General features: G+C 38.5%; 1 protein-coding gene across 10 annotated transcripts in view; it reads right to left on the bottom strand.

Annotated features, from left to right (window-relative positions):
• The window catches only part of syngap1b (synaptic Ras GTPase activating protein 1b), a 132,319-nt gene that overhangs the window by 22,947 nt on the left and 98,732 nt on the right, over positions 1-10,640 (bottom strand). For 7 of the 10 annotated variants that reach the window (XM_020609691.1, XM_020609696.1, XM_020609687.1 and 4 more), the window contains 10 exons: positions 8,204-8,443; positions 7,258-7,593; positions 6,991-7,135; positions 5,528-5,672; positions 5,160-5,396; positions 4,109-4,310; positions 2,685-2,747; positions 1,869-2,071; positions 508-709; positions 1-172 (listed from right to left, as the gene is read on the bottom strand). The exon at positions 1-172 is cut by the window's left edge and continues 428 nt beyond it. In XM_020609691.1, coding sequence (XP_020465347.1) covers positions 1-172; positions 508-709; positions 1,869-2,071; positions 2,685-2,747; positions 4,109-4,310; positions 5,160-5,396; positions 5,528-5,672; positions 6,991-7,135; positions 7,258-7,593; positions 8,204-8,443 — 1,945 coding nt within the window. The remainder of the gene's footprint in view (positions 173-507; positions 710-1,868; positions 2,072-2,684; positions 2,748-4,108; positions 4,311-5,159; positions 5,397-5,527; positions 5,673-6,990; positions 7,136-7,257; positions 7,594-8,203; positions 8,444-10,640) is intronic. The other 3 variants (XM_020609688.1, XM_020609690.1, XM_020609693.1) reach the window with 3 other exon arrangements.

A 10,640-nucleotide genomic window follows, 5' to 3' on the forward strand; every position in this document is an offset into this window, starting at 1 on the left:
CACCGCACCCGAGCCCGCCACCGCCACCGCTGCCCAGCCCCCCGAAGCTGCCCATGCCGGCGATGGAGGCCTGGGAGGAGTTGAGCATGTCCACCGACTGCAGGTTAGACACGCTGTTCATTCGGGAATCCTGGAGGTCCATCATAGATACGCTTTTATTGACACTGAGCACCTAGATAATAAGGAATATGAGAGGCTGGTGTGCCCCCTGTTATTTTATTATGCTAGGTGGCCACGGATGATATGGGTGAGGGTGGTGCGGGTGTTTTTACCGCGAGGCCAGGATATCGGAATGCCTCAAAGTATTTCCCAGGAAATACCGCTAGGATGAGTTGCGTGGTGAATCAGTGGAAAAAAAGCAGATGTCATGATATACTACAGCCTCGATCACACGATGGCAGATTCTATTAAGTATGACTAACATGCACGTCATACTAACCTCACTTTGATAAAAATAAACCTAGTGGATGGGATGATGATTCCCCAAGTCAGTGTAATAAAACTCACCTTAGGGTCTGGTTCGGTGATGTCCGAGCTGCTTGTGCAGTAGGCTGGGCTGGATCGGGCCAGGGGAGGACGTGACCCATAAAACATGTCTTTGGAGGATGCTCGATGAGGATGGTCACGGTCCTGAAAACTCATCTGGGAGCGGGATGGCATGACCCCTCCGGAGGAGGTAGGGGAAGGCAAGCGAGTGAGATCTATAGAGCTGTAGAACAGTAGTGAGTAAGGCCAACAGTAGCTACAGGTCAAAACTACGATATTATTTGTTCCTATACAATTGCCCCAAAGTATATTTTTCACAAGATCATTTTAATAATAATAATAATAATAATTTAAATTTAATAATAATAAAGGTCCATAACTGCACAAAACAGGGGTGGATGAAGTATTCAGATCATTTTCCTAAGTAAGGAACATATTAGAGTAATGTAAAAATACTCAATATCATGTAAAAGTCCTTAAGTTCTTAAGTCAGACTGCTAGTACTAATAGTATTATTAGCAAAATGTACTTGAAGGACTCACTACTTCAGTAAACGTTCCCCTGTGACTTAATGTCTAAGCAGCAACTTTACAGCTGTAGCTGTTTGGGGTGGAGCTAGTTTTAATCACTTTATATCCAGTTATAAAGTTTACTCCAATGGTTCCCAGCCTCAAGGTCGGGCCTCTCTACAAGGTCACAAGAGAAACCTGAGAGGTTGTGAGATGATCAATGGGTAAAACCAGGAAAAAAAAAAGTTCTGCTACATAAATTTGTTCATTTCTTAAACTTTTCTCTTCTCTTTTTTGTGAAATATTGTAAACATTTACCTGTTCCAACCTCCAACAGTTATTAAAACTGAAAGGTTTAGAGGCAGCATATGAAATGTGGAAAAGAGCCCAAGCAGACAACTTTTTTTCCTAAGGGGTCACAAGCCAAAAAGTGTGGAACCACTCTTTTAATCTTTAGCAAGATATTGTAATTTATAACCATATGGTGTTTTGTCGAATTACCTTTCGCTGTAATTACAGTGCCTTGCGAAAGTATTCGGCCCCCTTGAACTTTGTGACCTTTTGCCACATTTCAGGCTTCAAACATAAAGATATAAAACTGTAATTTTTTGTGAAGAATCAACAACAAGTGGGACACAATCATGAAGTGGAACGAAATTTATTGGATATTTCAAACTTTTTTAACAAATAAAAAACTGAAAAATTGGGCGTGCAAAATTAGTAATTCAAAATTGTACTTAAGTATGGTATTTGGGAATATGTTACTTTCCACCTCTGCATAATAACTGAGAAATCAAAGTTTGAGCACTTGACATCAGTGATATTTGAAGCAGGGGACAGAGCTGTTATAATCACAGCACAGATGTCACCTACCTATTAAGATCCCTCATCATGAGATTTTGGAACTCAGATGAGATGCCCCTGTTAAAGTTCGGCCGTGAGAGCAGCCTGTCTGTCTGTCTGTCCTGGACCCTGTCTGTCTGATGGCTGGGCTGCCTCTGGAGGTGTGGGTTACGCAAGGCCATACTGATATCATTCAGGAGACGAGGCAAAGGACCCAGTTTGATGATGGCATCCTGTGGTTAAAGGAAGAAGAAGCTAAGTTTTGCAGTGTATTTAGAAAAATGTTTCAGTTATCTAGTGCAAAGGTTTCATTAAAATTAAATCAAATCAAATCAAATCAAATCAAATTTATTTATATAGCACTTTAAAAACAACATCCAGTTGACCAAAATACTTTACATGAGCAGAATAAGATCACAATAAATAACTAAAATAAAATAAATAGAATCAATGCAAGAATAAAACAGCACAATAACGCAGAAACACAAATGGCATACAGTCAATAAATTAAAAGCATCAAGCCCTATTAAGTATTAAAAGCCAAGGCAAATAAATATGTTTTAAGCAGTGATTTAAAAGTAGTCAGGTTGGTAGCTGATCTAACATTGAGAGTTAAAGTATTCCACAATTTAGGGGCTGCAACAGTAAAAGCATGGTCACCCCAGCGTTTATATCTGGCCCTAGGAACCTCTAAGTAAAACTGCCTTGAAGATCTTGTAGGTTTGTGCCATTGCATTAATTCAGTGAGGTAGGATGGTGCCAAACCATTAAGAGCCTTAAAAACAAAATCAATAGCTTAAAATCAATTCTAAAATGGACTGGAAGCCAGTGGAGAGAGGCCAGTACCGGGGTTATATGTTCAAATGTTCTAGTACTTGTCAGAAGACGAGCAGCAGCATTTTGAACCATCTGAAGATGAGACAGGGAAGACTGGTTAATACCAAAATATAGAGCATTGCAATAGTCAAGCCGGGAAGTGATAAACGCATGGATTGCAATCTCAAAATCGTTAAAAGAAAGGAATGACTTGACTTTTCTAAACAACCTCAGGTGGAAGAAGCTAGATCTCGCAACAGAGTTGATTTGCTTGTCAGATCTTAAGTTGCCATCAAATATCACCCCTAGGTCTTTACAGTTGACTTCAGATGATGAGCCAGGGGGCCCAGACCCTTTTTGAAAGACGTTATGATTGCCAGGTCTCCAAATAGCACACACTCAGTTTTACTTTCAGTGAGATTTAAAAAGTTAAGTGCCAGCCATGATTTCAAGTCTGCCAGATAGTCAAATAATGGCTGTTATGACATCCTTCTTGTTGCCTTTAACAGTAAGTATATATGAATGTCTTCAGCATAACAATGAAAAGAAAAGCCATATTTCCTTAAGACAGATCCCAATGGAAGCATGTACAATGAGAACAGAAAATGGCAATCAATGCATCTCTGCTAATGTGGTACTTATAAGTAAGTCTGAGTGATGATTTACAGCCCATTTGGCAAAAGGTTTGAGGTGAAAGAACAATGAGACAATTCTGAGACTGAATTGCTGAAATTCAATCTTTAAGTGACATATTCAATCTGAACTGGGTTTAGTTTGGCTGCACAGTATAAAACCTGAAATAATGTACCAGGGCTGAGCAAATTTATGTGAAAACCTGTGCAACATAAAGACAGTCCAGTTCTGAAATAAACACTTTTGTTTGTCAGAAAGAAGTTGACCCGACTCTAGTACTTTAACATGAGTAAAATTAATAACTGCAAAGCCCAGGAGATATCCTGTGTCAAAACAAACAAACAAACAAACAAAAACAAAACAAAAAAAGATAAATCAAAAATTAAATAAGAAATGCTCCAAAAATGTTTATATATACTGTATCGTATATAATATCCAATAGTAATTAACAGTAATTTTATCTAAAAAATTTGCCCAATTATTATTAATTTATTTTGAAAATTATTTAGTACATTGTGTAAAATATAGTATCAAATAGCTGGTTATACAATAAAAATGGAAGTTTATAATGTCATATGGTGAAGTAAGAAAAGAAAAGTAAAATAAAGTAGTATGATTAATGATGCAAGAGACAGCTTGTGTAAAAAGAAATCTAAATACTAAATGAAAAGGCAGAACAAATCAAAGTCCAGAATAGATCAAAACAACTAACTTTGGGGTGAATACAAAACTTATCAATATGTAGACTATATCTAATAGTATGTGATATAATATGGTTCCATAATGGCAAACAGCATATCATGTGTCATGTTTGGGTTTACCTTGCTGAGCTGAGCCATGACTTCCCACAGAAGACTGTGCAGTATTGACAGCTCCCTGCCCAGGTCAATGTATCCCTCAAAGCCACCCGCATTACTGACACTGTCCAGGTTGGAGATCTCATACAGGAACTGCTGCATGGAGCCCCACTCCATCTCTAAAAACTCATTCATGAAACACATGTATTCTTCTTTACTGCCAAACCTGTGGGGAGGAATGGGAGGAAGGCCAGGGTGAAGATAGGCAAGTGAGGGTATGAAAGAAAGAAAAAGAAGAAGGAACAACTGGACAACACATTAAGTATCAACTGCTTTCATTTTAAAAGAGATTCTGCTTGTTCCCCATAAATGCCCTTCATTTCTATTGCGACAATATCAAGACTAAAATATTACAATACATTTTGGGTGTGAAACCTTGACTAAAAATTACACATGGTACCTTTAACACACCAGTTTTTACTATGTGAAAAAAACTTTCACTCGCTGACAACATCATTACCATGAATATTTATGTATAGCAACATATGGCCACTTTTATTCAAACTATGAAAAAGCATGATAGTTTTCAAGGATTTAGAATGAAAATGAAAACTGGCCACTAAACAGTAATTGATATCTCATATAACTGGATACATAATGTATAATATTCTGCCAATATGCAGATGACACTGTAATTTACAGTTGTGTCGCTTGTCTCAGCAAACCTTGTGTCTATTTAAACCTGCTGTATTTCTTATTATGATGTAAATATAGTTTTGAATGCAGGTGAACAAAGCTAAAATGGTTATCTATATTCAGTTGTAAGCATTTTTACTGCAGTCAAGAAGACTTAATATATTTAAATGTTAAAACTGTTTTAGTATTTATGCACAGTATGTATAAAAGGAACACTGAATTAAAATTTCAATTCAGAGAAAAGGTGTTTTCTTGTAATCCAAGAAGAGATTGTTTGCTTGTATGTTTTTATATTTAACTGATTGTGTTTATATATGTTAGATACTGTGTACTGGTTAGTGAATAACTACAAAGTGTTAGAGCACTAAATAAAACTAACTTGGAGAAGTTAGCCAGGTTTTGCACTACTTTTGCGATGAGGGTGAGCGTGCGTGACGTCTGCTCATCTGGATACTCCTGGGTGAGGTTAAAGAGAGATGGGGACATGATGGCAGGACACAGGAAGCGCAAGAAGAGGGAACCACTGATGAGACGGTCGGCGATGTCTTCTCGACCCCTCTCAGCACAGCGCACTCGCCAGGAGGCAAAAACCTCTTTTAGCTCTCGAGGGAAAACGCTGTGAAGGCAACATACTACATGTCAGGATCAGACACAAACTGTGAGGATTCAGTTTCTATTTTAATATAACAGAGAGAAATAATCATTCTCAACACAAAAGATTATTTTTTGCATTTGCTGTTTACTCACCAATGGGAGTTAACGATCTTGCAGAGTGCTAGTTCACAGCACATTCGGAGATTGGCTTGGTGGTCTGGGAGTACAGAGGGCGGTATTCTCATGGGGTCCACTTCACAATTTTCCTCTGACTCATACAAGGCCCTTATGAACTCCCCTACAAATGACATTTCATGAGTGACAGAAAAAAAACATTACAAAAATCCCTTCAGTGTTCTTAATACAAAAAGTAGCAACAATAAGCAATAATACAAAAAGATATAATTTTGATCCATTTTAAATAAATACAATAACAAAGCTGGGAAACCAGGATGGAAGGCTAATTATCCAACAAACTGCAGTAAGTTCTCATATAAAGACAAATAATGGCTGGGAATGTGGCCAGCACAAACAAATAACCAGCTGGTTACTAATAATGGCAGGGTATAAAAACACTGAGGGGAGCTGAATAATCTGTAACCCACTGCCACAGGTCATATAGTAAGTCTGGGGTAATATACATTACATTTTCATAGCCCTCATTCTATCAGTACAACAAAGTCATGTTATACTCACCACTATGCTGCTCTTGGTTTCTTTATTTTTTTTTTTTAGTGTTTTCATACTCAAATTAATTCCAGTTGATTCTCCTTTGCTGTACTCCTCAATAGTGTTCAGCTATAATCAGTGGAAAGCATTTCCTGATGTTTTTGTTTCACATGAAACCCCTACTAATCAAAGAAAGTGTAATACTCTTAATGTGAAAATTGGGCTGGAAGTGTTGACATTCATTCCCCATAGTTTGGGGAGAAAGGCAAAGTGGAATGCCTGACATTGCTCTTGTTCAACTGATGGAATTACTGGAGCAGATAAATGGAGCAGAAAGAACATTTTACTAGAAGACATGCTGTACCTTCTACTGAATATAAGCCAAAATGTCATTTTTGGAACTAAACGGGTAGTTTAGACAATTATTTTGTCAATTACTTCACTCTTTATCTTTCTATTTAAGCATCCAGAGAAATAGTTGGCTAATGTTGCAAAGGGTAGTTCTAAACCACAATGTAATTGTTAGGATTACATGTTTCCATAGACATCAGGCAGTTGTGCCGAGCGTGGCTAATCACTTATAACATCAAATTCTATGCAGAAATGAAGAGTTTAATCTGAGGCTCAGGAGCAGGACCACACCATAAACACACCTCTTTCTGCCATATATTTATATTTATCTCCACTTCCACACACTCAGCTGCTTCGCTTCCCCTGTCTTATTCCTCCTCTTTCTTTCTCTGCCAAACCTGGGACCTGTTGCGGTTCCCGCTGATACTTTCCCCATTCTGGCAAGCTCAAGCTTACGTCATCTTTCTTCCCTTTGCCCAGTAACATAAACCTAATTTTTTTGATTTGCGTGGCTAATGAAATTTAAAAAGGCAAAGTTTCCAAAGGTTCATCTCCTGAATTTGAAATTAATTTGTCTGTTGAGCATTCTCTCTCACCTATAGCATCTTTGAGGTACTTATGTCCGATCAGTTTGAGGTACTCTTCTATGGCTTTGGTGGCCAGAGTGTTCTCTCTGAAAATAAGGTGTTCTCGGTCGATGAATCTGTCTACCTCACACATCGCCATGTCTGAAAGGAAATCCTGAAAAAAACAGGAGAACTAAATTATTTCTGTTCTATTTACAGCAGTAGACAATAATAACACTTAGATTTTCTGGTCATAAAGACCAGAAACGTAGAAATAGAAGAACCAGTGTCCTGTACCTTAGCTTTCCCTGTGCTCTGCAGTATATGCACCAGTGCACAGGCCACTTCCTCTTTGCTCTTGACACTCAGCACAGGTTCCAGCACTGCACACAGGGTGCGGTAGTTATTGGTGACATACTCTGCAAACTCCTTGTACAACTCCATGGGCAGGATGTTCATAGTCTGGAAGCGAGATTTGAGGCGTAGGGATGCGTTGATGATCTTCCCTCCTCCGACACCAGCTCCCTTGGTGAGGACGCTGGGCTGGATGACTGGGTACCATTGCTCCACAAACTGACGTCCAGTGATGCTTGAGATGGGGATGCTTACGAGTCCTAAGTATGTGCTCTTTTCCTTAAAGTAAAAAAAGTAGATGTTAGTTTGTGATAAGCATAAAAAAATTTTGTATGTTTTGAAGCTCCACTATGTATTATATTTTATTCTAAATGTATGAAAATATATTTTAAAAAGTTAATTCAAAGATTTAGCACTGAATTAATAATGCAGCTAAGTGGCAGTACTCACAGTGGCTCTTAAAACTATAGTATTTGTGATTCACAGATTATCCTATTGCTTCTAAAATGTATTATTTGGCACTGGCAAAATCCTAAGAGAGGACAAACTAAGATTTTTACTGCCAAATAACACAAAATGCCCATAATGCTGAGTATCTGCAGGGGGTTGATAAGGTCACTGATCCATGGAAATGACTCAGTAATAATTTCATTCATTATTATGATTGTTTCTGGCTTTCCAGGCCTGCACTCTGTTTTGCTTCAGACCCACAAACTACAAATGTGCCACGTTGTTTTCACATTGTCATACAAGACTTTATTAAAATGTAATATTATTTATAGTCACTTTGAACAACAGGATGTTTAAATAAAATATTATTACACTGCTTCTGTTCTGATTTTGATGTAACAACCATGTTCCATGTTACCCTACAGATTTTTTTTGTCACCTTGCGTCTCTTCTTGTCCGTCTCCTTGTATAGATGAAGGCGTAGGTTGCGGACGGCTGGCAGGTTGTTGAATTCAAAGTGCTCGCCCCAGAAAACGGTGTCAGTGCGGGGTTTGCTGGTGGTGCGAGCATACAGCATGTCATCCAGGCAAAGTTCGCAGTAGTAGCGTTTCTTGGCTGGAAGCTCGCGGGCCTCGATGATCCACAGTTTGAGCACGTTGTCCACCCTCCGGCTGTTGTCCTGTGTGAAGATGAAGTTGGGTCAAATAAGGTCAAGTGCATCTAATAATAGAGTCATTTAAAAGCTTTACACAGAGAGAAGATGATACAGTGCAGGGGAAAACAAAAATAAATGGTGACAGCAGGTCAGCCTGCAGGAAAACAAAGTAACAGGACAGGAACCAAATGGCTGTTGACATGGTGATTGAGCGGCTGTGGATTGTAGACTCTACATGATAAATTGCTTTCAACTGTGAACTTGAATACAGAGACTGAAGCCAGGATGACAGAGACACACGAAGATAACAGAAAATATGAAGGATAAGAGTAGGATAGAGGTCTAACTGGGTGAAAAAGTAACCCATTTGAACAGAAAGACAAATGACACACTCTACATGTGCTGCAAAGACGAGGGACAAACAATGGTGGCAGTGTTTCTGCAGAAAGGCTACACTTCCTAGCCATGATCACAAAGCTATATTTGACATCCCCCATGGGAGGAGAGAAGGCTGTGCTGATTGCAGAGTGATATTTGAGCAAACGTGTTCTGAGTCATTTCAACTGGGCTGAAAAGCCATTGTTGTTAGCCCCCTCTCTGCTTCAGACTGTTTAAGTCCTAATTTAAATGGCTCAGTGTGTGAGCATCAGTGAGATCCACAGTTCTTCAGTTCTTCATTTGTATGCTTTTTCATAACCAGCGCCAAACACACGGCATAATTAATTCTAAACCTCTGATTTTGGATGCAGTAGGCATCTGGTGGCTCAGTTTGCTTGCGCACAAACAGTGCAGCAACACCAGCATGGGCTCGAGTCCTCCCTCTTGATATCTTGTTACATCTTCACTAATTTCTGTCTTATCTCAATTTTACAAAAAAAAAAAAATAAATAAAATAAAACAGTGCATTTTATCTCTGTCAATGCATCTGGGGTGTGATGCACAGTGTGTTTGTTTAGGGGTAGGAGAGGGAAGATTTTGGGAAGAGCCCCCACATGGAGTCTTTGGGGCTCCGTGACTCTGCCAGGACCCCTGCAGCTCGAGCATCTGGACGGGGCATTTGGCTCGGGTGATGCTTCTTCTCAGTCTGGCTTAATAACTCTTTAGTCACTGGTTGCCATCAAAAAGGAATAGCTCACATGCCTGTTCACTTTTTTAGTATCAGAGAGGGGAGATGTGGTACAGCTTCACAGAGTTAGGAATTCAGAATGAAAATTGCTGTAGGATACTGGTTTTATGCTGAGCTGATATGAATATGTGGGGATGGAAATAAAACCAAAGTAAAAGCTAAGTTAAAGTTCAAAGGTCAAAGCTGCACTAGGAAAGATTTGAATGTGAAAACATGTGAGATCATCTTCTTAAATTATAGTGTAGAGCTGCAAAAATGAAGAGCCTCTCATCTGCACTAATTCACTATAATCTTGTGCTATATTCTTCATTCAAGAACATTTTTGCAAACCTATCCTAAATCTCACTTTTTTTCTGTCAGGTTTAAAGTTTCTTGGGACTATCTCCACACTCTCTTAACTGAACAAACTTCAGCACCTGTTCACCAAGAGGTGTGTATTCATGAAATGTAATCATTAGCATAATACAGTAGCAAAGTTGCCATATACAGTAAGTTTCATTCACAAAAATGTTACCAAAGAGTGAGAAGAACTTCACACCACAGACAAATCAGCAGATTAAAACTAACAAGTACAGCAGAGTTAAGAGTGGTATTGAAGGAACTGAGACAATTAGAAAGTATTATTAGTACAGCTGTCAACTACATGTCATCAGAGCAGCCACAAAGAGGGAAAATTAGACGCAAAAGTGTCCTATAAAGCAAAGTAGTCCATGACTAATATGAGAGGTGGTCATGGCACTCATACACCATAGATATTGGATTTGATTTGATTTATTCATTCAAGCATGTAAAACAGTTGATATGTCAACACATGTACTTTCACACATATCCAACAATAATAATCCAATATCAATTTGCTTATACCTAGTACATGCTTGAACGGAGTAGGAAGAAGTTAGACTTATCTAGTCCTACCCCATGACATCATCTTACAACTTTTAAGTCCTAAGCAATATCTCTACATAGATAATTATCCTCTACACCACAAAAGTAATATACTACAGAATTATTACAGAGTGTTAACATTCTACATAATTACATTCATAGATAATTATCTACTACGCCACACAAGTAATATACTAAAGTATTATTACA

The sequence above is a fragment of the Monopterus albus genome, unplaced genomic scaffold, assembly GCF_001952655.1.
Source record: "Monopterus albus unplaced genomic scaffold, M_albus_1.0 scaffold101.1, whole genome shotgun sequence".
In the NCBI taxonomy this organism is placed as follows: Eukaryota; Metazoa; Chordata; class Actinopteri; order Synbranchiformes; family Synbranchidae; genus Monopterus; species Monopterus albus.